Source organism: Phaethon aethereus, assembly GCF_964289735.1.
Source record: "Phaethon aethereus genome assembly, chromosome: 1".
NCBI lineage: Eukaryota > Metazoa > Chordata > Aves > Phaethontiformes > Phaethontidae > Phaethon > Phaethon aethereus.
In genome coordinates, this window is record NC_138575.1 from 193,700,149 (window position 1) to 193,720,669 (window position 20,521).

At 43.2% G+C, this 20,521-nt stretch overlaps 1 protein-coding gene across 1 annotated transcript in view; it reads right to left on the bottom strand.

Moving 5' to 3' along the window:
* LOC309402977 (complement C4-A-like) overlaps nucleotides 1-20,521 on the bottom strand; it is a gene marked incomplete at its 3' end in the record, with an annotated part of 58,313 nt that overhangs the window by 9,071 nt on the left and 28,721 nt on the right. The window contains exons 22-35 of the mRNA XM_081996956.1: nucleotides 20,066-20,117; nucleotides 12,444-12,524; nucleotides 11,184-11,387; nucleotides 9,183-9,258; nucleotides 8,628-8,784; nucleotides 6,966-7,061; nucleotides 6,472-6,640; nucleotides 5,280-5,446; nucleotides 4,708-4,866; nucleotides 4,046-4,105; nucleotides 3,492-3,585; nucleotides 2,601-2,769; nucleotides 912-999; nucleotides 212-286 (exon numbers count right to left, since the gene is read on the bottom strand). Of these exons, the coding sequence (XP_081853082.1) occupies nucleotides 212-286; nucleotides 912-999; nucleotides 2,601-2,769; nucleotides 3,492-3,585; nucleotides 4,046-4,105; nucleotides 4,708-4,866; nucleotides 5,280-5,446; nucleotides 6,472-6,640; nucleotides 6,966-7,061; nucleotides 8,628-8,784; nucleotides 9,183-9,258; nucleotides 11,184-11,387; nucleotides 12,444-12,524; nucleotides 20,066-20,117 (1,647 nt within the window). The remainder of the gene's footprint in view (nucleotides 1-211; nucleotides 287-911; nucleotides 1,000-2,600; nucleotides 2,770-3,491; nucleotides 3,586-4,045; nucleotides 4,106-4,707; nucleotides 4,867-5,279; nucleotides 5,447-6,471; nucleotides 6,641-6,965; nucleotides 7,062-8,627; nucleotides 8,785-9,182; nucleotides 9,259-11,183; nucleotides 11,388-12,443; nucleotides 12,525-20,065; nucleotides 20,118-20,521) is intronic.

A 20,521-nucleotide genomic window follows, 5' to 3' on the forward strand; every position in this document is an offset into this window, starting at 1 on the left:
CCTGGAACATAGAAAGTCTGAGGATGAAGATACATGTGTCCCTTCTTCATCTCCTCTGCCCTTTCTGAAACTGAGATGTTCAATGATAATATATGACAAAAAAATCACAGGAAGGCAATGGAGTGCAAAAAACAATAATGGTTAGCTTTAAAAGAATTCTATATATGCTGTCTGAAATGGCAGAGATTGGAAAATCATTGGGTTTGCTTACCTCACCAAAATAGAGCAAAACCTTTCCTTCCTTGTACTCATAGTGCTGAATGTACTGGTCTGAAGACATCACCAACTGCAGGAAAACAAACAAATCATAACAAAAACCTAGCAGAACAGGAAGACCACTGCTACAACCCTCTATATTCTGGTTTGCTTTGTTCAGCTCTTTGTTTTATTCTGCCCTCTTTCTTCCTCCCTAAAAGAAAACAGTCCCTGAGAGTGTGAACCTGGGCAAACCTCCCTCAGCCAAGCAGACTCCATAATCCAACGCTCTATAGCCACGTTTGCAGAGCACTGTGCCCCATCTCCCTGTCACTGTGCCCTACCAGCAGCTGCCTCTGGAAGATGTGTTGGCCTTCCACCCTGCAAGCACAGGACACGCTGTCATGGCATGTCAGGGGACAACAGTGCCAGTGGGGAGAGTAATATATGTAAGGACAGGGATGTATCTAAGTGCCCTCCTGATCCTTGTCCTAATTTCTATTACAAGGGACCAAGAAGGCTGAACTCTGTGGACCACAAGCTTTTCATTTCTTGAGTATATTCAGCAAGTATTTTATTGGAACAAGAGTAATGAAAATCTATCTATCCAAAATCCGTTTTTCCTTCTTTATTCTGTGGCCTTCAGAAAGATTTCAAAAGACAAATTTTCTGTAGAAAAGGCTATAAAAGATTGCACAGAAAAGTGTGTTTCTAACCTGTTCGAGATCATTTGTGTCAGGCTCCAAGCCACTCAGCAGAGAGAGATCAACCAGGGACATCTTTGGTGCATTGGAACCTGCGGACCTTTATAAGGGAGACCGTCAGCAGTGAACATCTGCACTGAACAGCCAGCTTTGTTTGAAGAGTTTGGCTCTTCAGGTTTGCTAATGGTGAAACAAAACTTTCTGCTCCATTTAAATTTCCTAAGTGGATTTTCATCTAAACTAGACAAATGGTCATCCAAAACTCAGGTGTCCCTCCTGAGCTTGTCATCTAGGCTTTCTTTATAGTTGATAGGCAGAATCAATCACCTTCAAAGGACAGTTCATACCACCGTGAAAGCACTGATGAAGACAGGGAAGGTAAACCGCACTGACAGTGTCTGTTCTTTATTACCTTTAGAGTGGAGCTGGGAAATGAGCTTATCCAAATTCTTCATGGTCAAAGTAAAATTTACATCACTTTTGCTCTCCAAGGCAAAAATCCTCATTGCTTTAACTATCCATTAGGCATATATGTTGGACTTCCAATCTATTCTACTTCCACTTCTCAAAAATCATGTAGTTGTGTCATTGCTGGATAGTGAGATGGTTCTCTGCACTCACACGGGATGCCTTGCCATAAGATATTCGACTTATGGACGAATACACTTAATACTTCAGAAATTTTTATTTTGGCACCATCCATTCCTCACAAGGGATGTAGCACAGTGCAGGGAAGCAGTATGGTGATGTAGTTGGTGCCTCCAGTTTTTCTCCTGTGTCTTAACTGTAACAAAGGGAGCTTCATATTATCGTTTAAGCCTCACCCTAACACTCAGCAATGTCCTGCAGAGTGGTGGATCTGATAGCTGATAAATGCCACATAGCAAATAATCGGGCAAATTCAGCCAGCAGATAATTCACTGAATACATGTTTAACTAGGCAGAGCAAAACCTGGGAATTGGGTAACTCCAGACCTCTCCTGCCATTGCGCCCACTGCTGTCTGGGAGGGGGAATAAAAAGCACTGCCTCGAGGCTTGTTCAGTGGAAATGCTAAATTCTACTGGGGAGCAAAACCTGCTTCTGCCACCCTGCTCCTCTCTAGAAGTGGCCACCCCTTTGTGCTTCTATGACCCTTGCCAGGCTGTGAAAGGGAGCAAAAGCAGATATTTCACTGTTATTCTGCATGAGAGGGTTTCTTTCTCACTAACTCTGCCCTTGCCTATGCAGTGACGGCCACAACAAGATATCCCTTCTGCCTCCTCTCCTCCCCCAAACAGTAGTAGACAACTTTTCTTTTTTATGAGGCAAGAGTGTGACCAGGAAGGAAGGAACAGCATCTCCCCAGAAAGCAATGAAACTTTGTAAATGTCTTATTACTGTATTTCATTTGTATATACTTTATTTAATAAAAGACTTCTTTCAAATGATTAGGTAGCCAGGCACTTTAGAATCTCCCCAGCGTCTGATGAGGCAGAATATGCAATGGACATTCGAGGTCTGTGTAAACCATCTAAACCTAATACATTGTGTGGAAACCTTTTCTCTTGCCATGGGAGAGGGGATGCAGACTCACCATGTGCGCATACTCCCAGAAGATCACCAGGCTGGATGCTGAGCTTGTGTATATGGAGAGGGTGACCAAGAATTACAAACAACAATGAATACATTTCTTAATGAAGTGCTGATCTTGCAGACCTACCTGACACAGACTTTGTACTGCAGCGATTCTGCTTTACTGGGAAAGATCACCTCCCTTTTCCTTCTGCTGTAGATGTCAAACCACTCTATTTCAGAGAGTGGCTTAAACGCGTGGTTTTCCCCAGCAATCAAATCCTCATAATCATCGTTTTCATCAGAGTATGCAGGTTCTGGAGGTGACAGACATGATCAGCCATGCACAAATTTGACTGAGGACTTGGTAATGCGGCTCCTTTTTGTATAATGATAAATAGCAGTGGTCCATAATGCCATCTCTATGGGTTTTAAGAAAGTTTGCTGTACACCATCTCAGTATTTCTAATTAATTCAGAGTTAAAATTTTAGGGATAATTATAGTAAGTATAACCAACATATCTATCTAAGAATGGGGTTTAGGCTATGCATAAATATGTAAAGGACAACCCCTGACTCTATAAGTTAACTATTCAAACAGAAAAAAATGTGGACATAGGCAGAAAAGGTGACGAATACACACTTCAGAGGATGGAAAACACAGTCTTGTTCATATGAAAATACTTGTGACAGGTCTGTCCCAAAGAATTTTTAAGACCACATGGTAAGACCCTTATTATCCAGGGAACTGAGCTGGGCTTTCCCCGCATGGCAGGCAGGAACACTCTTATTGCTCTCCTCCCAATAACAAAGAACACTTATTAATAGTACCTGTGCATCTGTTAGTTACCCTCTGCACCTACAGTCACTCAAATAGTTATTAAACTACCAAAAAAACTGAATGCAACAATGGCTAGGCAGGGCTCAGAAACTTCTCTCTTTCCTTGTTTTCATTAATTTATTACCACTTTCCAAGGCTGGAAAGCCATTAAGTATTATTAGCAGTTGGCCAAAGGTGTCACTTTCACTTTTCACTCACCAGAGTATTTAATGCTCCCTTCCATTTCCACTGTCAAAATCAGATCATTACACGTGTTGTTCTTGAGCTCAGAAGACCAGTACACTTTTAATATCTAAGATGAACACACAAATATCAAACCACTAAAAAGATCATTTAAATGACAAGGGGTTTACTCATCCAGCACTTCGGCAAATGTTAATGGGACATGGGAGCGTGGAGAGAAACACTGGTCTCCCAGAGGGACAGACTAGTCACAGAGGACTGCCATGGGTGTAAGCAGGAGAGGTCCCATCTGCAAATCACACATGTCGTGGGACCTTTGAGATAACCCTCTATTCCCAATCACAAAGGGGTCTCTCAAACTCCAGCCACCTCTATCAGCATTGACATTTCATGGACTTAAAACCAGGAAAAATTGACTGCCCATCAGGGCAGTCTGTAGGCACCAAATTTTAGAAATCTGTAGGTAGGAACACAAAGCATAAAGCCATAGCAGATAAGTTCTCAGTCCGTTTTCAAAAAGGAAATAAAAGAAGTCCAGTTGGACTCTGAATTTCAGATTTACAGCTTACACTCATTGTCCCGTTTCCTCTGCCGTGTACAGACACTTCAAGTTTTCTCCCAAGTTCAAACTGCAAACCAAGGCAACAAAAAAAAGAAAAGAGAGACTTAGTCTGTGCACAGCATTTGACCTATAGTTTTCCTGCGACCTTCATGGCCTTCTATGCCTTTGACTTTCAGAACTGGGATGGGGGAAATCTTTTGCTACAGAAGGAGTTATGAGACCTCAAGTCTCATAGAATTTTTAATGTGCTGGGCTTAATCTGCTGTTCTGGGGCCCAGGAGACATATTTTTCCCAACTTTACTCTGTCCTCTGTAGCCTGGATTTGACATTTTCACAGGCCTCAACACAATGAATATCAGAATTTTCCCCTTCTTCCCCATTCCCTAGCAAGAATTGGGCTTCTGGCTGGTCTTCACTATCAAGGGAGATTCACATCACCGAACTCTTTGAAAAGGCAGGGAAGGGCCTCCAAAGTGCGCTGCTAACCATCTGTTGATTTTTTTGTTGTTGTTTATAAAGATTCTGGTTTTGTTTTATAGATTAAATTATTAAAAAATACTATAAACCAGCTACATCATGATTGCTTAACATGTGAAAAGCTAGGCCAGATGTTCCAATATTTCTCCTGTTTGAGGGAAAAAAGCTTGAAACAAAGGATGGTTGTGTACCTCTAGCTGCTTCTGAATCACTTCATCAGTATCAGTCAGAGTAATACTGTAGTCTTTTTGCCTTCCAGGTGTTCCCAGTTTTACAGTCAGGTTGGTGGAAGCAGTGTTCAGTGTTTGTATGCTATATGCTGACAGAGCTTCTAGGGCCACCACTGTGTCCTACATGAGAAAGACATGCAAAAAACCTAACAATTATGCCAGGTTATTTCAACAATATGTAAGATGACACGGTGAACCACCTGGAGCTATTATTCAGTTTTTAGACTTTTTGCTGCTTTGAAGTTCTCCTGTATCTGTCTGTTCCTACCTCATTTAATTTCCCAGCTTCTTCTTTCAACATTAAAATCCTAAAACCACTGGAGTTCTGACCTTTCATAAGTCTTCATAAAGACAAAGATTCTTTATTGGCTTATAACATTTTTATTAATGGGCCAAAATCTTTGATGCTTCATACACCAAATAAGTTCAGGATTAACTGTTATAGTGCTTTCAAATCTAAATGAAAAAGTCTTTATGGAGCTTCCGTTTTCTTCCCACCCCCTGAAACTCCACCTGGACTGGTAGTCAGGCACCTGTGTAGAGCAGTATCCTCCACCGTAGTTCCTTCTTTCCGTCAGCCACGTGGCAATAGGCCTTGCATACTCCACATCTTTCAGCAGCAACGTTTGAAGCAATGCATAGGCGGTGGTTTCCACTGAGACTGCATTGTTGCCATTTCCCCAGTAGCGTTGCTGCTTTTCTGCAATAACAACTCCGTTTTGAATCCCCTTGGTAAAGATACCTACTGAAAATGACTATTGCTCTACACAATAGATATTTCATGTCATAGCACTGAGGAACCACCAGACATAGATGCTATCTTGAGAGCAACAAATCAGTTGGGAAACAGAGATAATGGAAAAGGAAAATCACAACATTCTAAATTTTGACTTATCCAGTCATTACAGTCTAACAATCCCATTGTACCGTGATGTCCATCTGATGGAATAGTAGCATTGTGTCTGGTGGTCCCCAAGAGATAATAGTATTAATTATGCTCCTAAGTCCAAGCTTGATTAAGAGAAACATATTCCCTATGCTTAAACTATGGCCATTAAACCATAATATTTAATGTTTATTAAACCAAACAGATTGGGAGAAATTAATAATGTGGCAGTGCAGCCACACAACCAACTGACTCAGCATTGACCACAGCCACAGACTGGAGTGTAAGTGATGACATCCATGTGGAGCTGGAACAAAGCACTGAGAACTGGCGGGGGGACTTTGAAAGCATCTGGGCTGAGAAGGACATCTTCCGTCTTGCTCACAAACCCAGTCTGGGCTACTCCCACACATAGTTGTTCACACATACCCATGAAAAGTTTCTTCTTTTTTAGCAGGTTGGGCTTTTTTTTTTTTTTAATGCACTTTAGGGGTGTGGAAACCTTGATAGGCAGCAAGGGAACTAAAAAGGTAAATGACTAGTTGCCATGGTTTTGTTCCAATTCCAGTATCAGATAAGATCACGATCCAAACTTCACAGCTAAGTTGTTACTTTATAGCCATATTAATTATACAAATTACATATTACAATGTCAACATTGAAATATTTAATTATGCAATTTAAATATTTGAGTATATTACACATATACGTCCACACTTCTATAAAATTAAATGGCCCTAATTCCCTTGACTTTTCTTTGTTTGTATAACAGAGTGCTGCAAATGCTTTAGTTAGGAAGAGTGCTTTCCAACTGAATTATTAAGAATGGTTACTAGTACCTGCATCAAAAACAGAGCAGCTCCTTAATTTTTCTTTCACCAGCTGGGCTTCTTCACTATCAGACTTCACGAGAGTCAGAGCATAAGCAGTGATAGTTGTAGAATAGCAGTTAGTATTTCTTGAAAGTTGATTTTTCATGTAAGCCACTGCTCCTCTAACTGCTTGTACCTGTGAAAACAGAATGGATCTCTTTAAAAAGGTCATCCAGCCCTTCTAACTGTTATTGCCAGCGTGAGTACTAGGAAATTAGAAAACTTCAGTGTAGTAATTTTTGAGACAACTTTAATAATTTTTGCTTAGTGATTAAAGCCATTGATGATGGAGTACATAGCTCGAAACACCTTGTTGTACATTAGGTAGTGACATTTTTCCCTGTCCACCACAGATGTAAACAGCCTTTCATCTCCTCATTTGCAGTACTTTAAGGTAGTAGGGTGGACATGCCATTGTGCAATAGCCATCAGACTTAAAGATAAAAAGTCAGGTTTCCTACCACATCAGGTGACTCGTAGACTTGTAGAGTCTGTTGCAATGCTATAGTTACAAAGGCTGTCAAAGACAAATCCTCTTCTGCTGACCCAATGCCACCCTGAAAGATGAAACATGAAAAGGGAAAGTTAAATGTACATGCACATGCTTATGATTAAATTTAGAAAATCACTTTTCATGAAGTCAAGGATCTTCTTCTCAAACCATCTGACCACAGAGCGTGTAGTTTTACCCTTTAATTTTGCTGAATAACTTGTGTCCATCTAAAGCATATCTCCTACAATGGCAGCCAGTTTGCATTAGGCAACGTTAAGAGATGAGGAATCCACTACATCCTTCAGCTGGTAATCAAATATTTAATTATTTAACTCATAGTTAAAAACCTACAGTTTCACATTGGAATATTCGTGGCTTCAATTTCCAAGCACTAATGTTTGGGGTTTTTTTTCCCATTTCTCTGCTACTCATTATAGATTAAAGAGCCCTTTAGCACCCAGAACTTTTCTCCTGTAAAAGTATTTATACATCATTACTAGATAATTTCTTATTTCTCTTCCTGATAAACTGAACATAGTGCCCTCATTAGCTTTTTCCCTCTGAACATCTGCATTTTTGTTCGTATTCTTCTTTGTGATTCTTTTGCTCATGCTCTCCTTTGACAACAACATTAAGATCTTCAACAATCTTTGACAACAACCTCCTCCTTCACTTAGCCCCAAATGTTTATCCTTCGGAGAAGGATAGGTTGCTTGCTTGGAGAGACTTAAGTCTCTGTAGAAAGTTATCATCATGCATAGCTTCTGAAGCAAATGTAAAATAGAAGATAAATAGGTGAGCATGGGTACAGGTTAAAAATCTTTTGCCAGTTCTTCAGCTGTTTGGGCTTTTTTCCCCAACAGTGTTACATCAACTGTGCAACTGGCTTTGAGGGTGAAAGCCTCACTAGTTATTTAATAAAGATCATTAATAAAATTAATACTTTTTTTTGTATAAGGTCAGTACAAAGGTATCTGCATTTTCAAAGGATTTTGGCAGTGCACATTATTTTCATATCCTACATGCATTGTGGAATAGTGTAACAATTTTGTGTTTCTGGACATGTGCAGGGGATGTGTAGACTAACATATGCAACTGGAAATTCTGGTTAGGTATTAAGATTATTTCCTTTTTTTTTCAGCATGGTAGTGGTTAAATACTGAAACGGGTTATCCATAGAGGCTGTGAGATCCCCAACCTTGGAGGTACTCAAGACTCAGCTGGACATGGCCCTGTGCAATCTGATCCAACTAGACCTGTTCTGAACAAAGGTGGGACTAGACGACCTTCAATACTAAATTACAATTCTATGGCTCTGCGGCCTTCGGTAATAAAACACATATATTTTTACCAAACACAAAGATCTCAGAATTAATTTTGTAAGTGCTCTAGAGGCATAGGTCAGATGCAAAATTATTTAAGACTGGATCAAAAGATAAAGGTTAGCTATGCATCTCTGACATAACAGACCTTTTAACAAATTCATTTTACGTTACAGATTTTGTACTTCTTACGCTACAGATTTCTTTCCTTTAGATACATTTCTTATTACTCAACAACAGAGAATATTAGTTTCGATCCTTAACAGCCCTTAATGTGCAACAGATTCTTCTCAATATGGATGACTTACCTGCATAGTCCTGTCCATTACTGGGTGATGGTCATGGAATGAATCATCTGCCTGCTGTTGATTAAGCAAGTAGGAAATCGAGTTGTGTATGTGACTGTCTTGGACACTAATGTATTTTCTGCACCTTGTGAGTACTTTAACAATGAATGCAGTTAACCTGCACAAAAGAAAATATTCCAAACTTGTCCTGAGGTATGTTTATAGAAGAGTATATTGACAGGAAAAGAAACATTCTGTACATAGACTCATATTCGATACAACACACTCACTGGAACCTAGTGACTTATCATTTGATATGAACATGAACATTTCTACTCTGTGCCAAATGCAAAATAACCAGTTGCTCAGTATAAGCCTCTTTCATCAAGGACTAAACATGCTTAGAGACTTACATGGCTGATTATCCGTAATAAAAGTAGATAGGCAACACCATGCCCACCAGACTTTGACATCCCCCCGCCCCCAAATAACCCCCACAACCTTCTGATGCATCAAATGATAATAGTGTTATTTTGGAAAAACAGAACCAAAGCTGATTATGAAAAATACACTTACCATACACTACTGGGTGTTGTTTTAAATGCTCCATAGGAACCATCCACTTTCTGAAACTCAAGTAGTCTAGTATAACCTGCATGAACAGGACAGCACATAACTGTTCAGAGAATACACATACTTCTTGGGCATTTTCATACATCACTTGTATTAACGTGGACATGTTCAGTATTGACTAGTGGAAGAGTACATGGAGGTGTTCACTTATACATTAGGGAGGAAATTACTGGGTCAGCAGGCCTTTGACACAGAAAAAGCACTAAGCTTAGAAGGTGCTATGTCTTGTTTGACTTAACTGAGCCATGAGAATAACTTGAAAACTGCAGATATCTGTAGTTACAAAGCATTTTCTGTGTAGTGAATCTTGGGAAACTTATTTCCCTTTACTGGCACCTTTTCAAGCTGTTGATTTTATGGTGCATGGAATCAAAAAATATACAAAACATCATCTCTTGGGTCAGACATAGGCTTAGAAATCATGACTTCTGGCCTCTGATCTTGAGTGCTATTATCTTGACAAAGTCTGTATCATAGCCACACAACTAATTTTCTACCCCAGTGAACTTTGATAAGAATCAATAAAAGCTTAATATAGGGACTAAATGCTGCTGATAATACCAAATGCTCATCAGCACTCTCTCACATCATTTTAGGCAATCTTAGCTAAATAGGCAAAGACCTCCATTCAGCAATTATTAGCATGTTTTTAATCTCTATTTATACCCTTATTTTTCACGGATGAAATATGTGCCACATATTGTCTGAAAATCGTGAAAACAGGTACATTATATTGCTTTATCCCTCATGCACACCACTATAGCTAAAAAGATCAGCTGTACCTGCTACAATACTTATAACTCTAGGGCTCTGTGTTAGTGTCTGTGAGCTGGAACATTTCCACTTCCACATACTGTGGTCCTGACTTTGCTGTACATTTAACACCAGCTTTGGATCATGTCTTGGAATGGGCTTTTCAAGAATCATAAAAAACATAGAAACATAGAAACATAATTTTTGGGTTGGAAGGGACCTTTAAAGGTCATCTAGTCCAACCCCTCTGCCATGAGCAGGGACATCTTCAACTACATCAGATTGCTCCGAGCCCCGTCTAACCTGACCTGGAATGTTTCCAGGCTTGGGACATCTACCACCTCTCTGGGCAATCTGTGCCACTGGTTCATCACTCTCATTGTCAAAAATGTCTTCCTTAGATCTAGTCTGAATCTGCCCTCTTTTAGTTTAAAACGGTTACCCCTTGTCCTATAGCAACAGGCCCTGCTAAAAAGTCTGTCCCCATCTTTCTTATAAGCCCTCTTGAAGTACTGGAAGGCTGCAATAAGGTCTCCCTGGAGCCTTCTCTGCTACAGGCTGAACAACCCCAACTCTCTCAGCTTGTGAGAAGCAGCAGCCTTGCAGTTGTTCTCTCCCTAAGGAAACTCCCTCCCTAGGTTGATCCAGGGCTGTTGGAGTCATTCTAGCTCATGTACTGAATGCAGGAGTGTGGAAGAGAAAGATTCAATAGCACGATTACCATTGGGAATTTCCTTAGTGATACTCCTCTTGCCAACTACAGACATCTGCAGCAGAGAGGTCTACATCCCAGCTGGTTATCCTAAGCACTGCTATGATCCAGTGGGAGAAATAAGCATTTTTAGGACATGATTCCTCTTGATCTATTTTGCACATCTATATTAGGAGGAAATGATGAAAAGAATTGAAATTGATTAGCTCAGATTTTCCTTTTTGCTTCTAAATTAGGCAAGAGAGAGGGTGGACTGTGAGTGTCAATACTGTGCAATGTCAGACGTAGGCAATTAATAACCTAAATTCTCCTCAGCAGTTCTGTTTCTCATGTCTGTCTGCAGATTGTCGGAGTCATTTCTGTGTGGCTGTGATAAGACAACGCTCGCTCCTTTGGCAAGTAGCAATGGTTAGTGTGCAAAGCAAAGGGATAACAAAGACCGTGTCGGTTGGTCTTTTTTTTTTTTTTTATCTGCATACCTTTTTCAATCATCTTAATGGCTTCCTCCTTCTGTTCAGGATTGAAGTTCACCCACTGCTCACTGGCATCCAAGTACTCAATAGCGTGGACTGCAGGCGCCATTTTCACCATTGTTTGCTCTGCACAGCCTGTGGGCACTTGAATAAGTTTTTCAACTCCAGTGAGACTAAGACAATTTTCAACAGACTCATCCATAATACTCCCTGTTGTAAAAAACACAAGTCATAGCACATATCATATTTAAAGCTGTCTGGTATAACATGGAGAATGGTGATGCTTGCTATAGGTTGACACTCCAGCACGCCCTGGTACTTCTCATTATTAAACGCTGTTTTCAGCTCCTTAAGACTTTGTAAAGCTGGAGAAGAACAAGGATGAGGTGCCAGGCCCTGGGAAAGCTGGAGAAAGAAGGGTGGGGCAGTGAAGGAGCATGGAGGAGGAAGAGTCCTGAGGCTACTGGAAGCAGGGAAGCAAGAAAAGGCAGAAAGACTAGTGCTTCAGGTTAAGGCTGGAAAAATCTTGTCAAACCAGACCTGATCCTCCCACAGAGGGAAAAAAGATCATGCCTTAATCATGCCAAACATTTTGTACAGAGGTTGTTTTTTTTCCCTCTCTGCGATATTCTCATTTGATGAATTCAAGCATCCCCATACTTTAGAACAGGGATTTGAAATGGAAGCCAATAACGTTTGTGTCAAGAATGCATTATTTTACAGCTTCTGGGAAAAAATGTTGTTATCATTAATAAGAGTAGTTGCTAGTAGATGTTTTAAAAATATGTATGCATGAGTGTATATATATATATAAAAAAAATTATTTGATTAAATGAGGATATGATTGTATGTATCTTCTCTTTAGAAAAATAGAACTTTCCAGAACTTATACATCGGAGTCTGGCATCCTGATTTCTGAAGACTGAAGCAGATTTCTTCAGACCTACGTGCAGTGTGGGGTTACGAGAGGTGAACTTTTCCCTTCTCTGGCCTTCTCATAAAGTTAGCCTGGGCACAGTGAGGCCGGAGGGACTGCATAAAGCTGTTATATACAATACAAGTGAGAAGGAGTAATTAGAACGAGGAGAGGCACTGGATCAGCCTTGGGGCTCTTTTGGTTTATGACCTGGGCAGGCAGCACAGACTGTCTGGGTCATGGCAGAAAAACTAGGAGGGAATGGAGATTTGATATTCAGGAATGAGCAGCACAAAGGGTCACGTCGCTTGTCACCTATGGAGAAGTTATTGACAAAGAATTATATTTACCTTTCAGGCTAACAAACACGTGACTATCAGAACCTGGCACCATATCAGATGGTCTGTTCAGGTCCAGTGTATGGGACTTTACTGTAAATAAATAGTAAATAGAGATCTATATCCAGACTCTTTAAACATAAAAACATACAGTGTAATTTTAGAATATGCTTTTCATTAAACATCTCACAGTTGATGGTAATTACGAGAGAAATGTTATCAGAAACATTAAATGGAAAATTATGAAAAGAAATATACTTATCTTTCTTAAATGGATTTAATTTTCAATCATTAGCAATATTTTTTTCTTGAAATTAGGCTTGGTTTTAATAGTTTTTAAAACCCATTAGTAAATTAAATAGATGCCTACTTAATATTTAAAGAATGTTACCTTGAAACACAGAGGTAATACAAATAAATTCTAAATATTTAGAATTAAATGATTTTTCTTTCCTGTGTCTTTTGATATGCATTGGATGAAGAGATTTGTGACAAGTTCTGGTCAACCAGAGCAATGTTTGTACCTTATGAAGTATTTCACTGCATCCATCTGTCCTGGTTTCAGCCAGGATAGAGCTGGTTTTCCTCACAGAAGCTAGTGTGAGACTGTGTTTTGGATTTGGGATGAGGAACTGTTGATAATGTGCTGATGTTTTGGGTTGTTGCTGAGCAGTCAAGGACAGTCCAGCTTCTTGTGCTGGCCTGCCAGCGAGCAGGCTGGGGGTGCACGGGGAGCTGGGAGGGGACACAGCCGGGACAGCTGACCCAGACTGGCCAAAGAGATATTCCCTACCATACGACGTCATGCCCAGTACATAAACTGGAGTTGGCCGAGGGCCGGAAATCGCTGCTCAGGGACGGGCTGTCGATCACGGGGTGGTGAGCAATTTCTGTATTGGGCATCACTTGTTCTTATACATTCCTTTGTTGGTATTATCATTATTGTTCCCTTCTTTCTTTCTGTCCTATTAAACCGTGTTTATCTCAACCCACGAGGTTTTTCCTAATTCTCTCCCCCGTCCCGCTGTGGGAGGGAGAGTGAGCGAGCGGCTGCGTGGTGCTTAGTTGCCGGCTGGGGCTAAACCACGACAGTCCTTTTTGGCGCCCAACGTGGGGCCCGAGGCTTGAGATAATAACGGTTGCAGGTCACAATATCAGTTTGATTTGCATCATGCTCTCGTCTTTGCTGTACATGTTAAGGATCGGTGTTGGTTTCTGCGGGCTGCTGTACTCTGCAATGATTAGTAATGTCTCGCCTGTGAATTTTGTTTTTAGAGCACTGACCTTGAGCTTAATGTGGTATCATCTGAGCTCTGTACTAAAGCCGTTACTGTATTTTGGCTACAATCTTGTGGAGACGATTAGCAATTATACTTCTGCCTCTGAAAGGTTTTTTATGGAGGAAATGCAGAATGGTACCTTTGATACCCTCTATCATAACATTTCCTCCTTCATCACAATAATTTTTCAGTATTTTGAACACCCTTGGCTGGTTAAAATACCTCTATTGCTACTTCTGGGGAACATGGTTTCAGTTTTGTCTAAGGTTGGCAAGCAATTTAAGAATATCACCCGGAGATCTGCCCCAAGGCTGGATAGTTATGAATGGCAGGGCGTGTGGAACAGCATGGGCAAATGCCTGGGGCGGTGGGCACCTCCGGTGTTTTGGAGCTTCACTCCCGAACAAGTGCAGAATCCTGATAAACTAGCAGAATATCTGGAAGAAGTATGCTGTCAGCCTGGCAGCTCCAAGGAGACACAAATCATTGCCATGTGCTGGGGCCTGGCCCATGCCTACCGAACCCTATTTAACACTATGCAAAGGGGAGAGAGGCTCTCTGGGTCTGATGGCAATGTGGCAGGCACTGTGACTACTCCAACGTCTGTAGCAGGCACTGTCACTACTCCAACCCCCACGGCGGGCACTGCCACTACTCCAACCCCCATGGCGGGCACTGTAGCTACTCAGACTGTTGCAGCTGAACCAGAGAACCAGCCCATCCCGGTATCAGTTGCCCCTGTACAAAAGAAGAAATCTTGGAAGCAGAAGTCAGCTCGTTTAGTAAGGGAGGAGGAAGATCCTGCTAAGAAGGAGCCAGAGGAAGAGAGTGAGGAGGCAGAGTGCTCTGAAGCAGGGCCATCACAAGCACGGAAGAGGGAAGAGAGCGAGTCATCGCTTGAAGAGGAGGAAGAGGAAGAACTTATAAAAGAGACGGTAACTACCCGATCTCTATCCCTGAGTGAATTGCGAGATATGCGAAAGGATTTCAGCCGTCGTCCAGGTGAGCACATTGTCACCTGGCTGCTCCGATACTGGGATAATGGGGCCAGTAGCCTGGAATTAGAGGGTAGGGAAGCCAAGCAGCTGGGATCCCTTTCTAGGGAAGGGGGCATTGACAAAGCAATTGGAAAAGGTGCACAAGTCCTCAGCCTCTGGAGACGACTCCTATCGGGTGTGAAGGAAAGGTATCCCTTCAAGGAAGATGTTCTATGTCACCCAGGCAAGTGGACCACCATGGAGAAAGGTATCCAGTACCTGAGGGAGCTAGCGGTGCTGGAAGTGATTTATGGTGACTTGGACAATGGACAATCATCCAAAGATCCAGATGAAGTCAATTGCACGCAACCTATGTGGCAGAAGTTTGTACGGAGTGCACCATCATCATATGCCAACTCATTAGCAGTAATGGCCTGGAAGGACGGAGAGAGACCAACGGTGGATGAATTGGCTGGCCAACTCCGGCAATACGAAGAAAGTCTCTCTTCCTCCCTACGGGCCTGCGTCTCTGCTATAGAGAAACTGTCCCGAGAGTTCCGGCAATTCAAAGAGGATATGCCCTACCCTCCACCCATACGGACCAGTGTCTCAGCCATTAGGAGTAAGCGCTCTTCTGTTCAAGAGAGAAGATATAGAGGATACACACCACGAGCCACCCTGTGGTTTCAATTGCGTGACTACGGAGAGGACATGAGGAGGTGGGATGGAAAACCTACCTCGACCCTAGAGGCACGAGTACGCGAGCTGCAAGGAAAAACAATTACAAAAGGGGGTTCAGGTTCCTCGAGGAAAATCGTCGCTCCACTTTCCAGTGGGCAGCTTCCCAGAAAGAATAGAAGAGCTGATCTCACCTCTGATCCTCTTGAAGGGACTTCTGATTCCTATTTACAAGAAGTGGGTAACGAGTACTATGAGCAGGATTAGAGGTTCAGGTTCCTCGAGGAAAATCGTCGCTCCACTTTCCAGTGGGCAGCTTCCCAGAAAGAATAGAAGAGCTGATCTCACCTCTGATCCTCTTGAAGGGACTTCTGATTCCTATTTTCAAGAAGTGGGTAACGAGTACTATGAGCAGGATTAGAGGGGCCCTGCCTCCAGCCAGGCGGAGGAGAGGGACAACCGAGTTTATTGGACTGTGTGGATTAGATGGCCTGGCACGTCAGACCCACAGGAATATAAGGCTTTAGTGGACACCGGTGCACAATGTACCCTGATGCCATCAAGCCATATAGGGGCAGAACCCATCTGTATTTCTGGAGTGACAGGGGGATCCCAACAGCTGACTGTACTGGAGGCTGAAGTGAGCCTAACTGGGAATGAGTGGCAGAAGCACCCCATTGTGACTGGCCCGGAGGCTCCGTGCATCCTGGGCATAGACTACCTCAGCAGAGGGTATTTCAAGGACCCAAAAGGGTACCGGTGGGCTTTTGGTATAGCTGCCTTGGAGACGGAAGAAATTAAACAGCTGTCCACCTTGCCTGGTCTCTCAGAGGACCCTTCTGTGGTGGGGTTGCTCAGGGTCAAAGAACAACAGGTGCCGATCGCTACCACAACAGTGCACCGGCGGCAATATCGCACCAACAGAGACTCCCTGATCCCCATCCATGAGCTGATTCGTCGGCTGGAGAGCCAAGGAGTGATCAGCAAGACTCACTCACCCTTCAACAGCCCCATATGGCCAGTGCGAAAGTCTAATGGAGAGTGGAGACTGACGGTAGACTATCGTGGCCTGAATGAAGTCACGCCGCCACTGAGCGCTGCTGTGCCGGACATGCTAGAACTTCAATATGAACTGGAGTCAAAGGCAGCCAAGTGGTACGCCACCATTGATATTGCTAACGCGTTTTTCTCGATCCCTTTGGCGGCAGAGTGCAGGCCACAGTTTGCTTTCACTTGGAGAGGTGTCCAATACACCTGGAATCGACTTCCCCAGGGGTGGAAACACAGCCCTACCATTTGCCATGGGCTGATACAAACTGCACTGGAACAGGGTGAAGCTCCAGAGCATCTGCAATACATTGATGACATCATCGTATGGGGCAACACAGCAGAAGAAGTTTTCGAGAAAGGGAAGAAAATAATTCAAGTCCTTCTGAAAGCTGGTTTTGCTATAAAGCAAAGTAAAGTCAAGGGACCTGCACAAGAGATCCAGTTTTTAGGAATAAAATGGCAAGATGGACGTCGACAGATCCCAACGGATGTGATCAACAAAATAACAGCTATGTCTCCACCAACTAGCAAAAAAGAAACACAAGCATTTCTGGGTGTTGTGGGTTTCTGGAGAATGCATATTCCAAATTACAGTCTGATTGTAAGCCCTCTTTATCAAGTGACCCGGAAGAAGAACGATTTTAAATGGGGCCCTGAGCAACGACAAGCCTTCGAACAAATCAAACAGGAGATAGTTCATGCCGTAGCCCTCGGGCCAGTACGGGCAGGACAAGATGTTAAAAATGTGCTCTACACGGCAGCCGGGGAGAATGGCCCTACCTGGAGTCTCTGGCAGAAGGCACCAGGAGAGACTCGAGGTCGACCTCTAGGGTTTTGGAGTCGAGGATATAGGGGATCTGAGTCCCGCTATACTCCAACTGAAAAGGAGATATTGGCAGCATATGAAGGAGTTCGAGCTGCCTCAGAAGTGGTTGGTACTGAAGCACAGCTCCTCCTGGCACCCCGACTGCCGGTGCTGGGCTGGATGTTCAAAGGGAGGGTCCCCTCTACGCATCATGCGACTGATGCTACGTGGAGTAAGTGGGTCGCGCTTATTACACAGCGGGCTCGAATAGGAAATCTTAATCGCCCGGGAATCTTGGAAGTGATCATGGACTGGCCAGAAGGCAAAGATTTTGGAATATCACCGGAAGAGGAGGTGGCGCGTGCTGAAGAGGCTCCACCATATAATGAACTGCCAGAGAACGAAAGGCAATATGCCCTGTTTACTGATGGGTCCTGTCGTATTGTAGGCAAACATCGAAGGTGGAAAGCTGCTGTATGGAGCCCTATACGACGAGTTGCAGAAGTGGCTGAAGGACAAGGTGAATCAAGTCAGTTTGCGGAGGTGAAAGCCATCCAGCTGGCTTTAGATATTGCTGAACGAGAAAAATGGCCAGTACTCTATCTTTATACTGACTCATGGATGGTAGCAAATGCTCTATGGGGGTGGCTGCAGCAATGGAAGCAGAGCAACTGGCAACGCAGAGGCAAGCCCATCTGGGCTGCTGAATTGTGGCAAGATATTGCTGCCCAACTAGAGAATCTCGTCATAAAAGTACGTCACGTAGATGCTCACGTACCCAAGAGTCGGGCCACCGAAGAACATCAAAACAACCATCAGGTGGATCAGGCTGCTAAGATTGAAGGGGCTCAGGTGGATCTGGACTGGCAACATAAGGGTGAATTATTTATAGCTCGGTGGGCCCATGACACCTCAGGCCATCAGGGAAGAGATGCAACATATAGATGGGCTCGGGATCGAGGGGTGGACCTGACCATGGATGCTATTGCACAGGTTATCCATGAATGTGAAACGTGTGCTGCGATCAAACAAGCCAAGCGGTTAAAGCCTCTCTGGTATGAAGGACGATGGTTGAAATATAAATATGGGGAGGCCTGGCAGATTGACTATATCACACTTCCACAAACTCGCCAAGGCAAGCGCTGTGCTTACCATGGTGGAAGCAACCACCGGATGGCTGGAAACATACCCTGTGCCCCATGCCACCGCCCGGAACACTATCCTGGGCCTTGAAAAGCAAGTCTTATGGCGACATGGCACCCCCGAAAGAATTGAGTCAGACAATGGGACTCATTTCCGAAACAACCTCATAGACACCTGGGCCAAAGAGCACGGCATTGAGTGGGTGTATCATATCCCCTATCATGCACCAGCTTCCGGAAAAATTGAACGATACAACGGACTGTTAAAGACTACACTGAGAGCAATGGGTGATGGGACATTCAAAAATTGGGATAAACATTTAGCCAAAGCCACCTGGTTAGTCAACACTAGGGGATCTACTAATAGAGCCGGCCCTGCCCAATCAAAACTTCTACGTACTGTAGAAGGGGATAAAGTCCCTGTGGTGCATGTGAGAAACATGCTGGGGAAGACAGTCTGGGTTACTCCTGCATTAGGAAAAGGCAAACCCATTCGTGGGATTGCCTTTGCCCAGGGACCTGGGTGCACTTGGTGGGTAATGCGGAAGGATGGGGAAGTCCGATGTGTACCTCAAGGAGACTTGATTTTGGGTGAAAACGGTCAATGATTTGAATTGTATTATGTTAATTGTTCAGAATGACATTACTACTATGGCTGCTATCTACCATATCAATGGTATTATAGTAAGAATCACCCAGACTGATGAAGAATGAGCTTCACTGAAACCAAGCAACGTGCAGCAGTGATGAAACCAGAACTGGCTTCAGCAGCTTGCGCCCAACAAATCCCTCGAGATCGACATCTTCGACCTGGAGATCATGGACATGGACCGTGCCAGATGACAATCCAACACCACATACCATCTCCCCTGCCCTGAGAGACTGCTATGATGGATGAAGCCCAGAGTCATGGACTGACTGAACTCCATAGACATTTTAAGTGATGGCCCATGGACTAAGAGAGTGATATCTGTGTGTATATATTAAAGGACAGGAAGAGTAATAATGAATAATTGGAATGTATTGAAAAGTATAGGACCTGGGCATGACGTAAATGGTATGGAATAAGGGGTGGATACTGTCCTGGTTTCAGCCAGGATAGAGCTGGTTTTCCTCACAGAAGCTAGTGTGAGACTGTGTTTTGGATTTGGGATGAGGAACTGTTGATAATGTGCTGATGTTTTGGGTTGTTGCTGAGCCGTCAAGGACAGTCCAGCTTCTTGTGCTGGCCTGCCAGCGAGCAGGCTGGGGGTGCATGGGGAGCTGGGAGGGGACACAGCCGGGACAGCTGACCCAGACTGGCCAAAGAGATATTCCCTACCATACGACGTCATGCCCAGTACATAAACTGGAGTTGGCCGGGGGGGCGGAAATCGCTGCTCGGGGACGGGCTGTCGATCACGGGGTGGTGAGCAATCTCTGTATTGGGCATCACTTGTTCTTATACATTCCTTTGTTGGTATTATCATTATTGTTCCCTTCTTTCTTTCTGTCCTATTAAACCGTGTTTATCTCAACCCACGAGGTTTTTCCTAATTCTCTCCCCCGTCCCGCTGTGGGAGGGAGAGTGAGCGAGCGGCTGCGTGGTGCTTAGTTGCTGGCTGGGGCTAAACCACGACACCATCAGATAGTCACACCAGGTTTTACACCTCCTTTTCCTACCCCAAACCTCATCTGTACGTAATTCTTTTGTGTAACTTACAGCCACTGTTAATGCAAATGGTCTTTTCTTCTCTCTGTAAAACACCTTCAGCCTGTACAATTGAGGAAAGAAAAGTCAGAACTTTTGCGAGCACTCACACCTGAAATCAAGCTGCGTGAAAGCTGCGATCTCCGCCCTTGTACTAGACCAACAGGTGGCAGAAATAAGTTATTTTGGAGCGAGATTTCTCTCCATGTAAAACTGAAGCTTCAAATCAGAATTTCAGTAAACTTACTGACTTTTTTTGTTATTATTGACATATTTCCCTGGATGAAATTCCTTTAACCAAAACTAACCCACAAAAATTAAACTTCAAAGTTTATTCTCAGCTTTGTGAGCCACAAAAGTCAAGTTCACAGGTGGACCCACTTTTTTAAATCTCTCATATATGAAATCCACCAAGTTCTGAGTTCATTTGTTTGTAAAACTGAAACTTTTTTCCTTCTGATTTCCACA